The sequence below is a fragment of the Lissotriton helveticus genome, chromosome 12 (assembly GCF_964261635.1).
Source record: "Lissotriton helveticus chromosome 12, aLisHel1.1, whole genome shotgun sequence".
Taxonomy (NCBI): Eukaryota; Metazoa; Chordata; class Amphibia; order Caudata; family Salamandridae; genus Lissotriton; species Lissotriton helveticus.
In genome coordinates this window covers 3,214,985-3,238,519 of record NC_136073.1, presented here as the reverse complement: position 1 = coordinate 3,238,519, position 23,535 = coordinate 3,214,985, and the positions used below count along the sequence as shown (strand labels likewise).

The window sequence follows — 23,535 nt, the reverse complement described above, 5'->3', positions numbered from 1 at the left end:
ATACATAACGCAAACACATAGCATTACATTGCAGTGGGCGTAGCAGTGGGTGGAGCAGAAGGCGTGACGCGTAGCAGTCGCGAAAGATAAAGGTAAAAGTAGGTGTAACTGGGCGTATACATAGACATGTGATGCAAACGTAACAGGATATGTCATGAATGGGGCGGAAACCATGGAGGGGGCTACCTGAGGAGCCGGGACCTCTAACCTAGTGGTGCGCGCAAACTGGCAATGACGTATCACTAGGAGAAGCTGGGGGCTATGAACTCTGTGCTAGGAGCAGAGACTGAAGTCTGGAGAGTCAGGGCGACATGTACCTAAACAGTATCTAGTATCTGATGTTTAGAGAACATGTTGATATAAACTAGAAGTCAGGAGGGGAAAGGCTAACTTGATTCTAAGACTGGACCATGCATTATTCTACATGTAGTGCGTGATGAAGAATATTAAATGGCCATTAAATGCAGTATTCCTCTAACGTGGAGACGTGAAGGCTAGACAATGACGGAAACTATTGATGCAGTTCAGTAGCTTAGGAATGCAGAGAAGGAGGACTGAACTGATAACTGGAATCATAACATATTCTTGGCAGACTCAGAGACTGAGCCAGGCTGGGCCGGGCACTGCGAGGCAGGAAGTAAGTGAAGGGTCGAGGATACAGGTGGGGGCTGTATCGCTCCTCAGCGAGGCTTCAGGAGACAGGAGCTGAATCTGGTGTCCGGGCCCTTTTGAGGCCTAGAAATGGGGGCTTTATAATAGAATAACGTGCACACTGAGAAACGTGGCAACGTAGCTTTACATAGGCCTGATATTCGTAGTATTCACGAGGACTGGAAACTGGCATACTAGAGGGGGACACAACTGTAATTGCGTCATTAATCGGACATGGGGAGTACATATGCATATTTAATCATGCACACATAACATATGATGGACGACACGTAGGGACACAGAACATGGCAAAATTTACTTTTCCACAAGCCTGCGTGATCACTTTCGCGGCTGCTTTGATGTTCTCATTGAGCCGTGCGGCCACTGAGAACATCAAAGCAGCCGCGAAAGTGATCACACTCACCCTGTACTGCTTCCTTCCCAAGTGTTGCTTCAGGCGCTACAATGCAGGCTTGTATGAAAGCGCGGACAAGGAGCCCAGCTCTGCAGACCAGTCTTTTCTCTTTAGCTTGCATAGCTCTCTTTCTCTCCTTATCTTGTCTCTCCCTAGCTTCGCAACCCCTCCCCTTATTTGATTCCCTTTTTCTCACTATCATTCTACCTCTTACTCCATATTTTATTATCTTACACTCCTCCCACCTTTCTTTCTCCTGCTCCGTTTCCCTAGCTGACATGGCTCTAACCAGTGTTGTGATAGCTTTAAAGATTCTCAACAATGAAAACAGTTTAGTATCATGAGTTTTATCTCCTGTCTATGTTTTCTGTTCCCTTTCCTCTTTGTGTGCCTCACTTGTTCCAGTATTTTCTATCCCGCTCTCTTCACGCTCCCACACTCCTCCCCACCATCAACCGTCCCCTCTCACCCACTTTCTCTCCCCTCACCCCACTCGACGCCACCTCATCCCTGCGGGTCGCTGTGCGGTTTCCATTCATCCACTGCCATGTTGACATTAATTGCCAGCGTGTGCCAAATATCTTTGTAATTGGGAGCCTGCATGCAACAGTGGCCTCGCTGCCGGCTCTCCCGCCCCCACCCCGCAGGCCTCCTCCTCGGCCCTGCGTTGAATGGACCACTCGTTGGATCTGTTCCAAAGCGCCTCCCCTGGCGCCAGGCGCTATAATGAAGGCTTGTTTTTACAGTGTGTGCCAGCAGCTCACCTGAGCAGGTGAGGTCGGGTCTGTTGTGGGATCACGACTTACAGAAGAGTAATGTGGGACCACATTCTCAAGTTTAACTCACACTTTAGCACAACTCGCACTCAGAAGTTAGAATGAGGGGCAAATAGGTGCACAGATCCAGTTATGTGAAATGTAAATCAGCCACCATGAAGGGTACACACGCATCACAATAAGTGGAGGTTGCATGGTTGCTATGAGTTTTGTGGCCAGGCCTTGTGGTATTACGGTGTGTAGACGAGGCAAGAAGCGATCATGAGTCTCAGACAGCACGCTTGTGAGTTCAGAGTCCACTAATCATTTGACAAGCTCCCCTGCAGTGGAAGGCCAGCCATGCATGGACTACCGTCAGGGAGGTTACCTATGCCGCTACGTTTGACAGCTTTTGGGAAGGTCATGAGGGGAGCAACAGATAAAGCTCGAATCAAAACCATAAAACATTGTTTTTTTAAACTTTTGAATTTCGGGTTTAAGCGTAAATTTCATTGAAGTGTTTTGAATTATGTATGGACGTTAATCAGAGCTCCTAAGAAACACCGGCGGCGTGCAGCGCTTTATAAAACTCCTACACAAATAAACAGTAGTATCCCTACTCAGTGATCTAGGAACCCTTCCTCCCTTCTACCATCACTGAACTCTACAAACCGGCAGATTGTAAAACCGCCCCTCTTCTCTGCAGACGATCCTACAAAGGACTGGTGATTGACAGGCCTCTGCTGCAGTCTGCAGCCAGGACACCTTGTAATTATAGCAGGCCTGTCTGGGACTCAAGGCAACCACTTAGTTCCTTGCCAAAACGATTGTGTTGCATGTTAAAATGTATACTGTGCTGCTGAGTCAGCTGCAAGAACGACTGGCAATTACTGAGGTACGAGTTCGTGCTCGTCGCCAAAAGCGTGTGTGTTGAGCATTAAGCGGAGTGTTGTGCTTTGCTTGTGTGATACTACTTAAGCGATGCTTCCAAAGGACAATCTCATAACAAACATACAAGTATGTTGTTTTTTTCCCCCTTTTTAACAAGAGCTCTTCCTATCACACTCTCCCCCTTTCCAAGCGCAGCTTCATTAATGTATTGGTATTCGAGTCAGTGACATCATTCCGTTTTCATTGTTAGCCACGTATTTCAATATATAAACGCCAACTTGTAATGTGCTTGTCCCTTGAAATAGTAAATAAAATAAAAGATTTTAACCCCTGTGACCGCACTCTTGAAATCTCATTCGATTTTAAATCTACCACAGTACACATGGTGACTACATCTTTTTCGCCGTCTTCGTTCTTCTTGACTTTAAACTAGTTATCCAATTGTATTTCATTTATATTGTCAATTCTTTGCATGGTAATAACATCTTCGTCCTATTTTTCATTCTTTTAGTTATTCTATCTTTTTAGCTGGTATTGTCTCCATTTTTAGAGGGGCCCAGTGATCTGTCTGCACATAGGGTGTGCATGCAGAAGTCTTCTTCCGACTGGGCTTTAACGGCTTTTTAATTTTTTTTCTTCATATTAATATGCTACAGGCACCATGATTAACACTTAACGCCTGCTATAACCTGTGCAGTCGGCTACCCAGTCAACCCTTACCTCCCCCCCAACATGAAGTACTCAAGCCGCGTGTTTGTAGTATTAAGAGTAACGAACTATAAAGCACAGCACAGAGGGCACACCACTTTTATACCTCAAAGGTTTTTTCAATTTTTATTTAGCGTAAACTATCTCAGGTACATTATGTGACTTGCCCAGAACCACAATGCTTTGAGCTGAATCCGGGACATGCTTTTAAACGTCCTGCTAACTAACACTTGTCCTCCTTTCCTCCCATCCTGTTCTCACTGCCTGTGATTGCTTGTCTTTGCATGTTACGACTTTGGTTTATAATAGAGAAATCACCATACCGAAGTGATGCAAAAACAGGCTTAGATGAACTGCCCGCATGTATATTGCTGCCACTTGCCATATATTGTGAGTACCGTTAAAGTGGCTAGTAGTAGCACTGGGCGGCGAGCATCACTTGCCCTGGAACTCCAAAGCTCTCCGTGTGCAGTCCCTGTGAGCTCTGAGGGGTCTGCACTTAAATATACGTAACAGTGGGAATTATTGCCCCGTCAGCACACTGTATTTACTACAATGATGTCATCGGGCAGAGCCGGTGCAAATACGATATTGCTGCCTCTCACAGGGAAGCCAATCCAGTCTCAGGACTGAGGGTAGCACACTTGTATTCATTCAACAACTGAATACTGCCGAATGGTTGCCCAAACAGCTTTGTCAACCTGCAAAAGATAGAGTTCGTGGTCAGTAGTTTGATGGATACAAACCTGGCGTTTCGGGCCCAATGGATCCCAAACCGACTCCCAACGCAGTCTGCAAATCCAGAAACAAGTCAGAAATGAGCTGTAAAATTAATTTTAATCTTAATTCGGTTTGTTCTTCTGGTAGCAGGAGTGAGCATCTGGCGCATAAAGGGCTTGGTATGAAAATTAGTTTATCTATCTACAACTCGCCAGATCAGTCTTTGTCCAGGAAAGTTCGTTGTCCAATCGACCGGTCACAAAAACCATATTATCAGAGGTAGAGGGTAGCGTTGGAGTGTTTCCAGGAGCAGGGAGAGGCATCGTCTGGACCTGCCACGCCTGTGGGAGTAGGACTTAACGCTTGTGGATTGTGGGGGTGATCATTTTGGGAAAGGCATAGTACTCGCACTCCTTGGGAGGTACAAGATCCATCAATTTAGTGCTGATATCCTCCGCCTTGAAGCCTGCCTCCAGCAGCGGTGGGACCTGCGTCTCCTGAGAAGAGGAAGGGACAGGGTTCAGACTTCATGTGGTTGACAAGCACAGAGCGCTCACGTAAGAGTTGAAGGCCTTCCTTCTCCACCCCGCGCCCTCAACAAACCTGAAACATCTTGTCGATGTCGGTGTATTTCGTTTTTAGCAGCTCCCCCCACGAGGTCAGGTTGCAGTAGGTGAGGACTCCGCCAGGTTTTAACAGTCGATGAGCATGTCCCTGAGGAGACGGGGAAAAAAAAAACCAATCAGACGGCTAGCAAGGAGAGAAGACCCAGGAACGTGTTTTATAGGCAAAGGGGAACCATGAGAGAGGTGGGTCAGGCACAGGGAGGTTTTACCTGAAACTCGTTAGAAGCATAAATGTTGCTTTTTATAGTAACCCTTCACTTAATTCAAAGGAATAGAAGTAAAAAAAGAAAAAAGAAATTGTGCCATTTATCAGTTAAGTAATTCAAATAAAGTCACAAGCCAGGTACAAAAGTTACAATTGTGGCGAAATAGTTAAGTGTGCCAAATGGAAGCGTGAAAGGGTTAAACATTTCAGGGTCAGGAGCCTGCCCTGCCAGATATTGGAGCCATGAAGGTCTTCAGATTCTTGCCAGTTATGTTTGACTTTCCAGTGGATGATTGCAGGCATGGAAAGTATGAGTTCACAAGGGTGGGATGGTGGTGGGGAGGGAGTGCTTCAGTAACAAGTGGGTGCAGCAGAATGTGCAGAGACCGGCATGGGTGGGCAGTGTTTTCCCAAGTTTGGGGTTAAGAGCAGAGGATTGCAGGGGCAGGCAGTGTATTTGTGAGTGAGAGGCGGAGGGTTACATGGGTGGGTAGTGTTACAAGTTTGGGGTTAGCAGAAAACTGCAGGGGTCCGCGGTGTATTTGTGAGTGAGCGGCGGAGGGTTACATGGGTGGGTAGTGTTGTTACAAGTTTGGGGTTAAGAGCAGAGGATTGCAGGGGCAGGCAGTGTATTTGTGAGTGAGCGGCGGAGGGTTACATGGGTGGGTAGTGTTGTTACAAGTGTGGGGTTAAGAGCAGAGGATTGCAGGGTCGGCAGTGTATTTGTGAGTGAGCGGCGGAGGGTTACATGGGTGGGTAGTGTTGTTACAAGTGTGAGGTTAAGAGCAGAGGATTGCAGGGGCAGGCAGTGTATTTGTGAGTGAGCGGCGGAGGGTTACATGGGTGGGTAGTGTTGCAAGTGTGGGGTTAAGAGCAGAGGATTGCAGGGGCAGGCAGTGTATTTGTGAGTGAGCGGCGGAGGGTTACATGGGTGGGTAGTGTTGCAAGTGTGGGGTTAAGAGCAGAGGATTGCAGGGGCAGGCAGTGTATTTGTGAGTGAGCGGCGGAGGGTTACATGGGTGGGTAGTGTTGTTACAAGTGTGGGGTTAAGAGCAGAGGATTGCAGGGGCAGGCAGTGTATTTGTGAGTGAGAGGCAGAGGGTTACATGGGTGGGTAGTGTTACAAGTGTGGGGTTAAGAGCAGAGGATTGCAGGGGCAGGCAGGGGTGGGTAGTGTATTTGTGAATGAAGGACAGGGAGCAGAGTGTTCCAGAGGGAGGCACGGATGGGTAATGTTTTCATAAGTGTAGGGTGGAGAGCAGAGAATTGCCCTTGGAGTGGTTCAGCCTGCCTTTGGGTGTAGGTAGCACTGAAATGTGTGACAGACAAATGTGCTGACAAGGATACAAAGATCAGAAGGTACACAAGATAAAACACCAACCTTGATGAAGTTGAACTGGTGAGTGTGCCAGGTCTCTGCGGACAGCGGGTACGTGTCGTACAGGATGCCTGTGAAGAAAAACACATCAGAGCATTCCCTCAGTGGCTACCAAGGAGCACATGCTTGCGATCTGAGGGACAGACGACGTTCCCTTAATCTTGCATTTGTGGCTATCAGATTATTTAGATGAAACTATGTAGAGCCAGTCTGTTTCTAGATCAGTTTTCAGGTCATCCTATTGGTTAAAATGGACTGTCCTAAGATTACAACTTCTGGAATGCAGCGAGGAGGACTGCGGCCTCTCCTCAACGCCACCAGTGTCCGGCTCCTGGCTGCCCATCAGTTACTACAGATTAACATGGGCCTTCTTATCACTGTGGGCCAAAAGCTATGGGGGTGTTTGTGCAACAATGCCCAGGTGTCACCCAAGATGGTCAGCTCTTGAGTAGAGCTTCAGGTTCAGAATCAGCAAACCCTACCGCCCTCCCTCCCTTCCCACCGGCACCAAAGACCAGCGAGAGCCCCGAACAGAGACTGACAAACCAGGCAACTGGCTGCTTTCCCTTCCCACCCCTTGAAGCAAAGTCTTCAATGCAAAGGACTGAGTTCCCAGCAACGCATGATACCAGTACACAGCCAAAAGGCAACTTGTAGAGACCGGATACTTGAATCCTGTGGGCTCCAGATAAATAGTTCCAGCACTCACGAGAGTATCACCACATCATCCCCTTCAGCATGGTTACAGGCAGGTTAGGCAGCACAGAGCGCGGCTCAGACTCCACAACTTACCATCAAAGTGTCCATCGGGCAGCGTAGGAACAACGTCCTCCCACAGGCCCTTCAAGGGGACGATCTGTGGAGAGAAACATGTCAGTAATCACGCGTGTTAGAGAACTATGGGATGTACAGCTGAGAGAGAGGAACACCAGAAAAGGAAGAGGTATGAATCAAATACGCCTTCCTCTCACCACTCCTTGTGAGTAAAAAGGGTAGTAAAATCAAAAAGTTAGCAGTTCACAAGTCCAGCCCCTTTACACTGTCTATTTAGAAATGCAGCCAAAGAGGTCTGCAGCCCTCCTATGGACTACCCTCTTACTACTCCACCGCTGTCCGGTTCACAATTCCTTTAGTTCATACACAAATCTGATCCCAGTTAACTGGTTACTAACGCTGCCAGCGGAGGCTCCCAAATCCTCAAACCAAAGTCTTTGGAGCAGTCTGTGGCCGCCAGTGTTGGAGACGGAGTGTTAACCCCAAGCCGTCCCTGGGTTCTTATTCAAACAATAGGTCTTGTTGATACCAAAAAAGAAAGATATGTCAAGGTAAAGGTACGGACCCATCCTTGTCATCAGGGGCAGTTCCTTTTAGGAGCACACGCCTTCACCCACCAATGCTGGCATGATTCTTCATCGGGCTGTGCTCCTCGTTGGGCTGGCGTTGCAATACCCAACGGGCCCTCTCGTTGGGGGCTCTTTGCCGGAGATCTTTTTAGGTCTCGCCTGTCGATGCGCATGCGCATCGAGCTTGCGAGACTATGGGGGCTTATCCACTCTTTATCCAACTTGCAAGGAATCGTGGCGATTCCTTGCAGTGCACGAGAAATTGAAGCTCAATGCGCATGCGCAATGAGCTTCAAAGCGCGTGCACAAGCCCCCAGCCGCCTGCATTGCCTGCTCTCTCTGTCACAGCCTCCCCCAGCTCCGCCTCCTCACTTTTTGATTGCACGGCCGTTAGGCCGTGCCTCCCCTACTCTACTCCCCCCTCCTTCTCCACTCCCCCTCACGAGTGTCACGACGCACCTCCGGATCCGCCCCCTCCCCATTTTCTCTGCCTGCCATGTCGCGTCGCATTTCTCCTCCCCCCTCCCCCCAGCCGCCTGCCTTGCCTACTCTCCCGCCCCCTCACTTCTTGATTGCACGGCCGCTAGGCCGTGCCTCCCCTACTCTCCTCCTCCTACTCTCCTCCCCCCTCCCCTTATCTGGCCTTCCCTCCGTCTGTTCCCTCTCCCCGCTCCGCCCCCTCCCCTGCCCGCAGTCTGTTCGAGACAAGACGAGAATTGAATTCCCTCTCAATAGGTTATCTCCGGATTTGGGTGCAGGAATACTGGCTGTCATTGGAGGTTCTGGCTTTCTGGTACCCCTGCATCTAAATCAGGGGGGGGGGGGGGTAAAAATGAGGGCTTCAGTTGTACAGTCCTCAGTCACCGGCTCTCCACGTTCCCGGGAGGTGTTCCAGTTGCCAACTTCCTGTGACCTTGAGAGAATGTCCTCCGTGTACACTCTTTCCCCTAGATGTTTTAACCTGAATTCCTGCGTGTCACGTGAAAACGACCCGACGAGGGGGGCAGTATAACTATAACCACTCCTCCTCGATAAACACTGGGTTTTATAAGCTTCCTCTTCTCGACTCCCTCCAGGACCTTTCGCCAGGAGAGAGCGGACTATATAAACCTCAACATCATAGAGTGTGTTCTGAGATTTTGCAAGGAATGCAAATCTAGACAGCCGCGTCCGCAGTGCGCGCCCCGCTTGGCTGTGGTTTTGGGAAAGGATATGAATGTGACGTAGAGCGGATGTGTGGAGTACAGCCGCGTGCTTGAGGCAGTAAAAGTTTGTTTCGGAAGCAGAGGTGCATGTAAACGACTCTGACACCGAGTTTGGGAAGTACCACAGTTCCTGTTCTTAATAACACTCACCACACGTCACACGCGCACTCATGCCACTTGCTCCAGGCGGATAGACAGCACATACATTCACACCATAATATGACATATTAAATATATCTATTTCTGTATTTAGAATATTTGTGAAGTATAAATTCACGAAAGCCCTCAAGAACATGAGCGTAAGCTGTTTTAGCCCGATATTTTAAGAAACAGAGAAGGGAAATATGGGCTTAATAAAGGTGATTTTATCTCCATATACACGGCATTTGTGTTCGTACTATTTTCTCACGTGCGCGCATGCGCAGATTTCTAATAAGTTACCCAGGTAACATAAACCTGCTACTTCCTCCTAGCTGGGATATTCTAAAGTTTCTTGGTTTGCTTTCGTCTATCTAGCTCATTCAGGCCCTACAATCTGGTGACGCAAGGCTATAGAGATAAAGTGTTATGGAAACAAACAGCTATTTTGAGTGACCCTGAGAGTCACCTGGTTGAATTTGGTATTTTGGAAACATTAACAATGCTAACGGGCACACCGTATCTTCCCATTGCAGACATTCCTCGGGCGCCTATGGAAAACACTCATTTTAACAAGAAGAATTTTTTTGTAATTCTTTAGCATTGGCTACAGGAAACAAAAATGCTAAAGATTTACAAAAAAAACCCATAAACAATTCTAAAAGCACTAACTCTAATGCTGCGAGACCTATTGCATTTCCAATGCTTGTTGTATCTTGTTTCTTTGTGTGATCCAAATGTGCTGACTTGTGTGTTCAAGATTTTGTGTAAATTGGTATCAAATTACTGCTAAAATTGACTAGAATTGCTCTATGCGTAAAGTTGGTTTAGCGATCAAGAAACAGTGATGTTTCCTGAGATACGCACATTGTGTTTTTAATCTTTGACAGACAAGAATAAAACGAACGCGTAGAGGATCCCTAGTCCGTTTTAGCATCTATTGGTGGGCGGGGACTTGTGCTAAAAATAAAAAAATAAAACCCACAGCAGATGACCAGGTCCAGCACCTGAACACTGGCTGGTCTCCCGAGATTCCTTTGGAACAGCGCACTTATTTAGTTTTTTTATTCGTATTACGTAGAGAGGACACATGCTGGACCAATATCCCCCTCTGCCCCTCCCGGGTTTTGTAGAAGTTCTGGATGCTGCATTAATGCAATCCTCATCCCTCCTGATCAAAGGCCTGACCTTCCATCCCTAAAAACAACAACCAACAAAAAAAGAGAACAATTGGGCACAGACTAGTGCAGCAAGCTCCTAAGCTCCAGTGCTGCCCAGGCTGAGGGCCAACCCCTCTGCAGCTTCTGGTGCAAGTCACCCTGCATGTGAACGGTCCACTCTTCCATGCGTGCAGCCAGACAGACCAACTGTGATAACTCCTTGCTCAGGACCTCAAGGTAAGCAGCCGGTTGGTGAAGATTTAGGGTACACCATTCTGCCAAGACCTTAGGGATGGCACCTGCCTAGGAGGATCCATTACAACCTCTGCAAGATTCATTTACCACATGCCTGGGGTAAGTGCCCCCCAAGGTACTCGAGGCAGTTCCATGTACACCACTCGCCACAACTCCTGGAGACCCATCGCTTCGGTCTAACTATGAGACAACTGGCAAGACTGTTGCTCACTGCGCACTCAGATACCTCAAGGGAAAGGTCAATGCAGTGGGAAAAGTTTCCAACAGAAAACCATTTGAAGCTTCACAGACAAAATCAAAGTAGGTGGACAGTACCTTGTGGGGCTGTTTCTTGGCCCACTCCTCGAGCCGCCCGAAGACCCCATCGTTGCACTCGATGATCCAGTGCTCCTCAATTGGAAACTCCTCCACTTTGGTGGCAGCAATGGCCATGCCAAAGCCGATCTCCAGCACGCGGCCGCCTGCAAGAGAAGAAACAGCATGAGCATCAAAGATGGAGGCAGGGTCTGGCAGCATGAGGTATACTTGGACCATACAGTCCATCGCTGGGGTCTCCCACCATTAAAAAAAAATAAAAATAAGAGCGACATATATGCTGTGAAACTCATCCCGAGCTACCAATAATGCTGTGGTGCAAGCGTGACTACATTAGTGGCCAGAGTATGCAAGGTTACCAGCAGTGGTCACCTCCGTGCATCAGGAGGCTTCGCTACTGAAGTTAAAGAGTATGCACACATTAAGCAAACGACAAAATTACGGCCCCAAGAGATGAAACTTTATTTCCACACCAGACTTAGAAAATAACTTACAAGAGTTACAGCTCACTGTCCACTGTAGGTAATGCCAGACATCCCTGGGTCTGGCTGGATCTGAAAGTTTATAATAAGATTGTTGGGGCCCAAACTATAAGCTTCGGAGATGTGTCAACAGATCCACATGCAGAACCTGGCTGAACGACCATCAGTCCCAGATCGCCAGCCTCTCGGGTCCTAGATGGGAGAGAGCCCCTCTGCTCCTGCCCATGTTCCTTCAGCGAAAAAAGCAAGTAGGCAGGGCAGTGAGAGATCACCATTTGGTACAATTTTCCTGGTCAATAGGGAAGCAGCCTTCCTCTTACTCCGGCGCATAACAATCTGGGTCGGAAGATTGACATTCCGGCCCTTTCCAGGGTTCTTGCAGAGACCTGCCCGGCGCATACCTCGGATCTTGAGGAAGCGGTGGATCGTTTTTCCTCTTGGATTAGCCAAGGAGTCGGTAAGGTGCAAAAACCCCCTTCCAATAGGCGACCGACACCTTCCAAGCCATGGTATTCAGGCACCCATAGAGACCTTAAATTGGCTTGCAAACCCCTGGAACGCTGCTGGCGGCAGCATTATTGTCCTCAGGCTAAAAAGGCTCTCCGCTTCGCGCAGAGAGAATACTATGCAGCGATTAGAAAGGTAAAAAGGGTCTTTTATGCTGATCGGATAGCAAAAGCCAATAACAATAGCAAGGAGATTTTTGCTATTGTGAGTAGCTTTTTGGCACCAGCCGCACAACAAATGGCCCTGCCGGTTTCTGATCAATGGTGTGAGGAGTCGTCTACTTTTTTTGTTGAGAAGGTACAGATCATTCAAAACAGTTTGGGGCCGGGGGATGCAGCAGCGAGGGTGTATCTCCCCCCTTCCCTCCCTACACCTCCGCTATTGGCCCCTCTGTTTATGAACTTTGAGCCTATAGCTGGATCTGATATCTGGACCATCCTTAAATCCCTCAAATATGGGTCTCCGACTGACCCCTGCCCTGCCAGAGTGCTGGCCGGGATCGCGGAAGTCGTTTATTCAGAGATCAGTAGGATTATTAATCTATCTTTACAGAACGCCGTGGTTCCAGGGAGCTGGAAGCAGGCTAAGCTTCTACCTCTTCTGAAGAAACCTTCTCTCGATCCACCCAAACTGGTCAGTTATCGCCCCATATCTCTTTTGCCGGCTCTGGCAAAGGCTTGTGAGAAGGTGGTCTTTCGTCAGCTTGATGCCTATGTGGAGTCTTCTGGCCTCCTCCATCCGTCGCAGTCTGGTTTCCAGGCAACCTATAGTGCGGAGGCTGCACTAGTGGAGGTGGCGGAGGCGATAAGGGAGTGCCTGGATGCGGGCGGCAGAGCGGCCTTGATTTTACATGACCTATCTGCCACCTTCGATACGGTGCCTCACCATCTACTCCTTGCTCGCCTTTCCATTATAGGCATTGTGGACGCCGTCTGGGATTGGGGTAAATCCTTTCTGGAAGATAGTTTCCAACAGGTGTGGATGCCCCCCTGTTCCTCTTCGGCCAAACAAAGGCTCACAGGGGTCCCTCGGGGCTCTACTTTGAGCCCTCTGCTTTTTAATATCTACCTGACCCCTTTGATTGCCTTGGCTGAGGAACTCCGTGCAAAAATAATTGCATATGCAGACGATACCCAGCTTCCTTTAACGTGGGAGAACTCTGACCTGTCCACAGACCTCGCTTGTAATTTTCTTTCTGCTGTATTCAGCTGGTTGGTGCAGGCACAACTTAAGTGCAATGAGGACAAGTCCGAGATCCTTCTATTTGGCCAGTTTCCGCCCGCCTTCAGAGAGTCTTTATGGCCCTCGGATTACCCCCGACCTAACTCTGTGGGCGCCCCAGCTAAAAATCTTGGGGTCTGGTTCGAGGAGGATCTGCGTTTCGGGGTGCAAATCAAGAAACTCACTGGAGTCTGTTTTAGCACCCTTAAAGCACTGAGAAGGTTCTTTCCGATGCTTCCAAGGACGGCCAAGGAGAAGGTTCTGCGGGTGCCTATTCTCTCCCACATTGACTACGCCAATGCTCTGTATGTGGGTATCCCTGGGTACCTACTTAAGCTTCAGAGCATACAGAATGCCGAGGCTGGACTCCTGTTTAACATCTCTGGAAGGTCTAGCGTAAAACAGCATCTTCGCACGCTGCATTGGCTGCCCGTGGCCCAGAGAGCGCAATTTAAGGCTCTCGATCTGGTTCAGAGCTTTACATTATCTTGGACCATTGTATCTTAGGAAGCGCTTCTCCTTCTATATACCTAACGACCTCTGCGCTCTGCACAGATGGCGATCCCCCGTTTCTGCGGAATGCGGGTGGGGGGGCCGTCTCTGTTAAGGCAGCCACCCTCTGGAATGCTCTTCCTTGGTCACTGCGGAATACCCAACGCCTCATACTTTTTAAAAAGCAGCTGAAGACCTTACTCTTTAAGCAGTTATATCAACCGGCCCTATTCCATCAGGTACCTGTTACACGCCGCGCCCGGACACTCTGGAGTATTAGTGCGCGCTACAAATTCATTAGAACATAACTGTGTTGCTGCATTGTCTTGAGTGTTTGGGGTTCATTAGACCAACCAGCAACATACTGAGGTACCAGGGGCCCCCAATGCCTTCAGCTGAGGGCACCAACATACAGTCATCATTAGGGTAGCAAGAGCGCCTCACACCCCCTCTGAAGCTGCTGCACCTGTGATCCATGTCCAACAAGCAGTCACTGGGTCAGTAGTTGTGACTTGCCTGCAAGCTGCTTTTCTACAAGTTTAAAGTTTCACCCCTGTCATCTGTGCCATTCTAAGTAGACGTGTCGCTCCGGTGTGGAGAGTTTCTTGGAGGCCTGTTTCAGGTCATTGGGCGATCCCTGCTTGTGCATGTGCTGTTCTGTTCTTTTCAGGGTATCGAAAATGTGCTGCTAGAAGCGGATTAGGGGATCAAGACTCCCTGAAGGTTTTGGTTTCATGGTCTTTCAGTACCTCGTCGTGGAGAGCATTTGTAGCTCTCCTCGACATAAACCGAATTTAAAGCACAACACAGGTTCTCTCCCCACCTCTTCTGCGCCCATGAATCTGGCAGCAGCGGGGTTCGCTCCGCACCTCTGCCGTATCCATGAATCTGGCCGCAGCGGGGTTCGCTCCGCACCTCTGCCGTGCCCACGAATCTGGCAGCAGCACGGGCCCCTGGTGCATGAATCTGGCAGCAGCACAGCTTCTGTCCCCCAGCTCTGCCCTAGGTCCATGAATCTGGCAGCAGCACAGCTTCTGTCCCCCAGCTCTGCCCTAGGGCCATGAATCTGGCAGCAGCAGCACAGCTTCTGTCCCCCAGCTCTGCCCTAGGTCCATGAATCTGGCAGCAGCGCAGCTTCTGTCCCCCAGCACTGCCCTAGGTCCATGAATCTGGCAGCAGCACAGCTTCTGTCCCCCAGCTCTGCCCTAGGGCCATGAATCTGGCAGCAGCACAGCTTCTGTCCCCCAGCTCTGCCCTAGGTCCATGAATCTGGCAGCAGCACAGCTTCTGTCCCCCAGCTCTGCCCTAGGTCCATGAATCTGGCAGCAGCACAGCTTCTGTCCCCCAGCTCTGCCCTAGGGCCATGAATCTGGCAGCAGCACAGCTTCTGTCCCCCAGCTCTGCCCTAGGGCCATGAATCTGGCAGCAGCACAGCTTCTGTCCCCCAGCTCTGCCCTAGGTCCATGAATCTGGCAGCAGCGCAGCTTCTGTCCCCCAGCTCTGCCCTGGGTCCATGAATCTGGCAGCAGCACAGCTTCTGTCCCCCAGCTCTGCCCTAGGTCCATGAATCTGGCAGCAGCGCAGCTTCTGTCCCCCAGCTCTGCCCTAGGCCCATGAATCGGGCAGCTGCACAGCTTCTGTCCCCCAGCTCTGCCCTAGGGCCATGAATCTGGCAGCAGCGCAGCTTCTGTCCCCCAGCTCTGCCCTAGGGCCATGAATCTGGCAGCAGCGCAGCTTCTGTCCCCCAGCTCTGCCCTAGGGCCATGAATCTGGCAGCAGCACAGCTTCTGTCCCCCAGCTCTGCCCTAGGGCCATGAATCTGGCAGCAGCACAGCTTCTGTCCCCCAGCTCTGCCCTAGGGCCATGAATCTGGCAGCAGCACAGCTTCTGTCCCCCAGCTCTGCCCTAGGGCCATGCACCTGGCAGCAGCAGCACAGCTTCTGTCCCCCAGCTCTGCCCTAGGTCCATGAATCTGGCAGCAGCACAGCTTCTGTCCCCCAGCTCTGCCCTAAGTCCATGAATCTGGCAGCAGCAGCACAGCTTCTGTCCCCCAGCTCTGCCCTAGGTCCATGAATCTGGCAGCAGCACAGCTTCTGTCCCCCAGCTCTGCCCTAGGGCCATGAATCTGGCAGCAGCACAGCTTCTGTCCCCCAGCTCTGCCCTAGGGCCATGAATCTGGCAGCAGCACAGCTTCTGTCCCCCAGCTCTGCCCTAGGTCCATGAATCTGGCAGCAGCGCAGCTTCTGTCCCCCAGCTCTGCCCTGGGTCCATGAATCTGGCAGCAGCACAGCTTCCCCCCCCCAACACCCCCTCCCCCCCAGCTCTGCCCTAGGGCCATGAATCGGGCAGCAGCACAGCTTCTGTCCCCCAGCTCTGCCCTAGGGCCATGAATCTGGCAGCAGCACAGCTTCTGTCCCCCAGCTCTGCCCTAGGGCCATGAATCTGGCAGCAGCACAGCTTCTGTCCCCCAGCTCTGCCCTAGGTCCATGAATCTGGCAGCAGCGCAGCTTCTGTCCCCCAGCTCTGCCCTGGGTCCATGAATCTGGCAGCAGCACAGCTTCCCCCCCCCAACACCCCCTCCCCCCCAGCTCTGCCCTAGGGCCATGAATCTGGCAGCAGCACAGCTTCTGTCCCCCAGCTCTGCCCTAGGGCCATGAATCGGGCAGCAGCACAGCTTCTGTCCCCCAGCTCTGCCCTAGGGCCATGAATCGGGCAGCAGCACAGCTTCTGTCCCCCAGCTCTGCCCTAGGGCCATGAATCTGGCAGCAGCACAGCTTCTGTCCCCCAGCTCTGCCCTAGGGCCATGAATCGGGCAGCAGCACAGCTTCTGTCCCCCAGCTCTGCCCTAGGGCCATGAATCTGGCAGCAGCACAGCTTCTGTCCCCCAGCTCTGCCCTAGGGCCATGAATCTGGCAGCAGCACAGCTTCTGTCCCCCAGCTCTGCCCTAGGTCCATGAATCTGGCAGCAGCGCAGCTTCTGTCCCCCAGCTCTGCCCTGGGTCCATGAATCTGGCAGCAGCACAGCTTCTGTCCCCCAGCTCTGCCCTAGGGCCATGAATCTGGCAGCAGCACAGCTTCTGTCCCCCAGCTCTGCCCTAGGGCCATGAATCGGGCAGCAGCACAGCTTCTGTCCCCCAGCTCTGCCCTAGGGCCATGAATCTGGCAGCAGCACACCTTCTGTCCCCCAGCTCTGCCCTAGGGCCATGAATCTGGCAGCAGCGCAGCTTCTGTCCCCCAGCTCTGCCCTGGGTCCATGAATCGGGCAGCAGCACAGCTTCTGTCCCCCAGCTCTGCCCTAGGGCCATGAATCTGGCAGCAGCACAGCTTCTGTCCCCCAGCTCTGCCCTAGGGCCATGAATCTGGCAGCAGCACAGCTTCTGTCCCCCAGCTCTGCCCTAGGTCCATGAATCTGGCAGCAGCGCAGCTTCTGTCCCCCAGCTCTGCCCTAGGTCCATGAATCTGGCAGCAGCACAGCTTCTGTCCCCCAGCTCTGCCCTAGGTCCATGAATCTGGCAGCAGCGCAGCTTCTGTCCCCCAGCTCTGCCCTGGGTCCATGAATCTGGCAGCAGCACAGCTTCCCCCCCCCAACACCCCCTCCCCCCCAGCTCTGCCCTAGGGCCATGAATCTGGCAGCAGCACAGCTTCTGTCCCCCAGCTCTGCCCTAGGGCCATGAATCTGGCAGCAGCACAGCTTCTGTCCCCCAGCTCTGCCCTAAGTCCATGAATCTGGCAGCAGCAGCACAGCTTCTGTCCCCCAGCTCTGCCCTAAGTCCATGAATCTGGCAGCAGCACCGCTCCCCCCCCCCCCCGCTCTGCCCTAGGGCCATGCACCTGGCAGTTTCCTTGCACACAGCATGTATTCAAACAGATCGCGTTGCCCGGTGTGATTAGGTTCTGCGCACTCCTTGTGTTTGAGACCTCGCAGCGAGGGGACCTGCGGTAACACGGCTCACTTTTAACATGACTGCTACAGCGCCTTGAAGTGGGACAAGCACCTTCTTGATGCCGAAATCAAAGGGTTTCCTTGAACTGCTTTTGATAGTTTAAAGAGTTTATAGGTGCTTCTCCCGGGCCCTCGGAAGTGCGGTCTGTTGTGCGCCTCACCTCTCCGCCTCAAGCACCATTGGAACCCGTCTGTCGTGTTCCCAAAGGGCCAGACATGCCCTTGGGGCTCTTTAGGGTGGGCCTGGAGGGTGCAGGCTTGTGATGTCAGGACATGGATGCTCCTGTGTGGGCCTGGGACCACCAGGGCACTTTGTGTCTGAACCTGTCTGGCCCAGGCTGGGGCTGAGCCCAGCCTCATGGACCGCTGGCCACGGCCAATAGGGAGCCATTTAACAGATTTGAGAGCCGGGACATATGATCGAAGCGTTTGCAGTCTGATGAGCCTGGCTGCAAGGTTGAGCACAGCTTTGATTGGAGCGAGGTGGACCTCAGGGATTCCGTTGAAGATGGCGTTAGCATAATCAATACGTGAAAGAACAAGTGACTGAATTACAAGTTTAAAGTCATCGGTAGGTATAAAGGGTTTGATTTTCTTGAGCTGTCTGTTCACCTCACCTCTCAGCCTCAAGCACCATTGGAACCCGTCTGTCGTGTTCCCAAAGGGCCAGACATGCCCTTGGGGCTCTTTAGGGTGGGCCTGGAGGGTGCAGGCTTGTACTCTCAGGACACGGATGCTCCTGTGTGGGTCTGGGACCACCAGGGCACTTTGTGTCTGAACCTGTCTGGCCCAGACTGGGGCTGAGCCACGCCTCGTGGACCGCTGGCCACGGTTGGGGCGGAGCCACGCCTCGTGCTGAGCCACGCCTCATGGACCGCTGGCCACGGTTGGGGCGGAGCCACGCCTCGTGGACCGCTGCCCACGGTTGGGGCGGAGCCACGCCTCGTGGACCGCTGCCCACGGTTGGGGCGGAGCCACGCCTCGTGGACCGCTGCCCACGGTTGGGGCGGAGCCACGCCTCGTGCTGAGCCACGCCTCGGACCGCTGGCCACGGTTGGGGCGGAGCCACGCCTCGTGGACCGCTGCCCACGGTTGGGGCGGAGCCACGCCTCGTGGACCGCTGCCCACGGTTGGGGCGGAGCCACGCCTCGTGGACCGCTGCCCACGGTTGGGGCGGAGCCACGCCTCGTGCTGAGCCACGCCTCGGACCGCTGGCCACGGTTGGGGCGGAGCCACGCCTCGTGGACCGCTGCCCACGGTTGGGGCGGAGCCACGCCTCGTGGACCGCTGCCCACGGTTGGGGAGGAGCCAAATGTCGTGGACCGCTGCCCACGGTTGGGGAGGAGCCAAGTGTCGTGGACCGCTGGCCACGGCTGGAGCCGAGCCACGCCTCGTGGACCGCTGGCCACGGTTGGGGCGGAGCCACGCCTCGTGGACCGCTGCCCACGGTTGGGGCAGAGCCACGCCTCGTGGACCGCTGCCCACGGTTGGGGAGGAGCCAAGTGTCGTGGACCGCTGGCCACGGCTGGAGCAGAGCCACGCCTCGTGGACGCTGGCCACGGTTGGAGCTGAGCCACGCCTCGTGGACCGCTGGCCACGGCTGGCTGAGTCGTCCCTTTGCCCCAGTACAAGGACTTCGTGTTTCACGCAGGTCGTGCACAGACTGTAAAGTCCACTGCCTCCTTCCCACATGGCTGCCCCCGGCCCTTGCATGGTCAGTCCTGGGTGCCGCCGAGTCCAGCGCCTCCTACAACCATAAAAGAAGCAAATGTTCTTCAGTTGTTGACCTTTACTGCTGGAGGGTCAGGGTGCGGGAGGCGAGGCCATGGTCTGTCAGAGTGTGTCAGGAAGGCTCGTCGCCACTGTTGACAGCGTCAGCGACTGCTGGAGGCTCACCCACGAGGCTGCAGCCAATGGCAAGGGTGGGGGAGGGTAGATCTGAAGGGTAACCCCCCCCCCCCCCACCCGTGGCATACCCGAGGGTGGGGGAGGAGTAGATCTGAGGGGTACCCCCTCCTCGGGCGCCCCTCGTTCAGGGTCGGCGTCTGGGAGTTCGGGGGGCTCTGGGGGTTTCATCAGCCCTCTGGGGTCAGTCTGTGGGGAGGGGGCGCCCCGTGTGCAGCAGTGCCCTATAGTTCATATGAAGCCATTCTCCTGGGGGGCTCCTGTGGCACAGGCCCCGGTCTCCTCTGACCCCTCCCAGCCCCGCCAGCTCGGCAGCTGCCCCAGAGCTATTCCAGGCCGGGCACAGCTGCAGGGGGGCTCGGGCGGCGCTGACACCTGCTGCCTTCAGCAGCCCAGCCCCCCACCCCAGCCCCCACCTCCAAAGGCGGAGACTCATCCTTAGGACTAGTCCCTGCCACAAACTTGCAGAACGCCTGAGAGCCCCCCCAGGGCACCCCCACTCCACGCACAGAGCCCCTCTTTAGAGCCAGTCCTCCCCTCAAGTATAGGCCCCAGCCTCTCACCCCCAGCCCCTCTCCACTCCCCACAACCCCCGCCTGCGCTGGTGTCCACAGTCCAGTGATGCCACAGCGGCAGGGTCTCCAGACATCCTGCTGGGAGGCGCGGGGGTCGGGGTACAGCGCCAAGAGGCCGCAGGGTCAGCGCCCCCGAGGGGGAAGACACAGGGCGAAATATGGAGTGTCACCACAACCCACCCAAAGGACAACCACAGCACATGCCGCCCACAGACACAGGCAAACCACAGCCGAAGTCACTGATAGGATAACCACAGTCCAGCCACAGCACAAGGCCACTCACAGGGAAACTGCAGCCACAGGAGACCAACAGACACAGGCAAACCACAGCCAAAGTCACCGAGAAGATAACCACAGCCCAGCCACAGCACAAGGAAACTCACAGGGCCCAGCCACAGCACAAGGAAACTCACAGGGCAACAACAGCAACCACAGGCGACCCCCAGGCCACTCGCCGGGCAACAACAGCAACCACAGGCGACCCCCAGGCCACTCGCCGGGCAACAACCACCACTGGGTGACCCACAGGCCACTCGCCGGGCAACAACAACCACAGGGTGACCCACAGGCCACTCGCCGGGCAACAACAACCACAGGGTGACCCACAGGCCACTCGCCGGGCAACAACAACCACAGGGTGACCCACAGGCCACTCGCCGGGCAACAACAACCACAGGAGACCCACAGGCCAATCGCCGGGCAACAACCACCACTGGGTGACCCACAGGCCACTCGCCGGGCAACAACAACCACAGGAGACCCACAGGCCAATCGCCGGGCAACAACCACCACTGGGTGACCCACAGGCCACTCGCCGGGCAACAACAACCACAGGAGACCCACAGGCCACTCGCCGGGCAACAACAACCACAGGAGACCCACAGGCCACTCGCCGGGCAACAACCACCACAGGAGACCCACAGGCCAATCGCCGGGCAACAACCACCACTGGGTGACCCACAGGCCACTCGCCGGGCAACAACCACCACTGGGTGACCCACAGGCCACTCGCCGGGCAACAACCACCACTGGGTGACCCACAGGCCACTCGCCGGGCAACAACCACCACTGGGTGACCCACAGGCCACTCGCCGGGCAACAACCACCACTGGGTGACCCACAGGCCACTCGCCGGGCAACAACCACCACAGGAGACCCACAGGCCACTCGCCGGGCAACAACCACCACAGGAGACCCACAGGCCACTCGCCGGGCAACAACCACCACAGGAGATCCACAGGCCACTCGCCGGGCAACAACAACCACAGGAGACCCACAGGCCACTTGCCGGGCAACAACAACCACAGGAGACCCACAGGCCAATCGTCGGGCAACAACAACCACAGATGACCCACAGGCCACTCGCCGGGCAACAACAACCACAGGTGACCCACAGGCCACTCGCCGGGCAACAACCACCACAGGAGACCCACAGGCCACTCGCCGGGCAACAACAACCACAGGAGACCCACAGGCCACTCGCCGGGCAACAACTGAGAGTATAGGGGAGACAGGGGGGAGCCCTCAAACTCCTGGCACTGGAGACCCCCAACCCATGGACCAAGAGAGACCCCCATACACAGAGGGGGTCTACATGCAGAGAGCCCACCCCTAGACAAAGTTGGTGGGCTGTGGGTCTCCTGTGGTGGTTGTTGCCCGGCGAGTGGCATGCACAGCCTGGCGGGGGCCGCGGCCAGCCGAGGTGAGACCCCTGCGCGAGCAGAGCACCCACCCATGAGAGCATAGGAGGTGGGACCCCTGCACGAGCTGAGCCCTATACTCATGGGTGGGTGCTCAGCTCGTGCAGGGGTCCCACCTCCTATGCTCTCATGGGTGGGGGCTCGGCTCGCGCAGGGGTCCCACCTCCTATGCTCTCATGGGTGGGGGCTCGGCTCGCGCAGGGGTCCCACCTCCTATGCTCTCATGGGTGGGGGCTCAGCTCGTGCTGGGGTCTCACCTCCTATGCTTCTATGGGTGGGGGCTCAGCTCGTGCAGGGGTCCCACCTCCTATGCTTCTATGGGTGGGGGCTCAGCTCGTGCAGGGGTCTCACCTCCTATGCTCTCATGGGTGGGGGCTCAGCTCGTGCTGGGGTCTCACCTCCTATGCTTTTAGGGGTGGGGGCTCAGCTCGTGCATGGGTCTCACCTCCTGTACTTCTATGGGTGGGGGCTCAGCTCGTGCAGGGGTCCCACCTCCTATGCTCTCATGGGTGGGGGATCAGCTCGTGCTGGGGTCCCACCTCCTATGCTCTCATGGGTGGGGGCTCAGCTCGTGCAGGGGTCCCACCTCCTATGCTCTCATGGGTGGGGGATCAGCTCATGCTGGGGTCTCACCTCCTATGCTTCTATGGGTGGGGGCTCAGCTCGTGCATGGGTCTCACCTCCTGTACTTCTATGGGTGGGGGCTCAGCTCGTGCAGGGGTCCCACCTCCTATGCTCTCATGGGTGGGGGCTCAGCTCGTGCAGGGGTCCCACCTTCTATGCTCTCATGGGTGGGGGCTCGGCTCGTGCTGGGGTCCCACCTCCTATGCTCTCATGGGTGGGGGCTCAGCTCGTGCAGGGGTCTCACCTCCTATGATCTCATGGGTGAGGGCTCAGCTCGTGCTGGGGTCTCACCTCCTATGCTTCTATGGGTGGGGGCTCAGCTCGTGCAGGGGTCTCACCTCCTATGCTCTCATGGGTGGGGGCTCAGCTCGTGCTGGGGTCTCACCTCCTATGCTCTCATGGGGGAGGGCTCAGCTCGTGCTGGGGTCTCACCTCCTATGCTTCTATGGGTGGGGGCTCAGCTCGTGCAGGGGTCTCACCTCCTATGCTCTCATGGGTGGGGGCTCAGCTCGTGCAGGGGACCCACCTCCAATGCTCTCATGGGTGGGGGCTCAGCTCGTGCAGGGGTCTCACCTCCTATGCTCTCATGGGTGGGGGCTCGGCTCGTGCAGGGGTCCCACCTCCTATGCTCTCATGGGTGGGTGCTCTGCTCGCGCAGGGGTCTCACCTCCTATGCTCTCATGGGGGAGGGCTCAGCTCGTGCATGGGTCTCACCTCCTATGCTCTCATGGGAGGGGGCTCAGCTCGTGCAGGGGTCCCACCTCCTATGCTCTCATGGGTGGGGGCTCAGCTCGTGCAGGGGACCCACCACTATGCTCTCATGGGTGGGTGCTCGGCTCGCGCAGGGGTCTCACCTCGGCTGGCCGCGGCCCCCGCCAGGCTGTGCATGTAGGGGGTCTCCCACCTCTCCATGACGGGCTTGCCCAGGATGCGCAGGTGCTCGTCCGTCTGGTCGTAGCCGGCGTCCGCCTCCCTCCAGCTGCCCTTGCAGTCCTCCCCCGAGGAGAAGATGGGGGCCTGGGGGGCCGGGGCGGCGTCAGCAGCGCTCATGGTGGGGCTGAGAGAGGGAGAGAGGGCGCCTGGGGCGAGAGCGGCGCTATATAGAGGAGGAGAGGAGGGGGGGCACGGGGGGGTCATGGGGAGGAGGGCCAGGGGTGGAGAGCAGGGAGAGGGGGGAGTGGAGGCAGAGCCAGGGGTGGAGAGCAGGGCTGGATAAGAGTGGGGGGGGGGTGGAGAGCAGGGGGTGGAGAGCAGGGAGAGGGGGGAGTGGAGGCAGAGCCAGGGGTGGAGAGCAGGGCTGGATAAGAGTGGGGGGGGGTGG

The 23,535-nt window shown here is 54.7% G+C and overlaps 1 protein-coding gene across 1 annotated transcript; it reads right to left on the bottom strand.

The window, feature by feature from the left end:
* Positions 1-4,239: 4,239 nt before the first annotated feature.
* On the bottom strand, positions 4,240-23,502 carry GAMT (guanidinoacetate N-methyltransferase). The gene is made up of 6 exons (XM_078670909.1): positions 23,069-23,502; positions 10,766-10,911; positions 7,142-7,205; positions 6,353-6,420; positions 4,744-4,854; positions 4,240-4,637 (listed from the first exon to the last, which is right to left on the bottom strand). Exons 1-6 carry the CDS (start codon positions 23,349-23,351, stop codon positions 4,497-4,499), a joined length of 813 nt encoding a protein of 270 aa, XP_078527035.1. The 5' UTR covers positions 23,352-23,502; the 3' UTR covers positions 4,240-4,496.
* Between the last annotated feature and the right edge of the window lie 33 nt (positions 23,503-23,535).

Excerpts from the sequence above, each read along its gene's own strand:
- GAMT (XM_078670909.1), bottom strand. The coding sequence starts at position 23,351 with ATGACCCCCCCGTGCCCCCCCTCCTCTCCTCCTCTATATAGCGCCGCT. Across the intron at positions 4,855-6,352 it reads ACCAGTTCAACTTCATCAAG|GGACATGCTCATCGACTGTT; the intron begins GTTGGTGTTTTA and ends CCGTCTCCTCAG. Across the intron at positions 4,638-4,743 it reads ACATCGACAAGATGTTTCAG|GAGACGCAGGTCCCACCGCT; the intron begins GTTTGTTGAGGG and ends TCCTCTTCTCAG.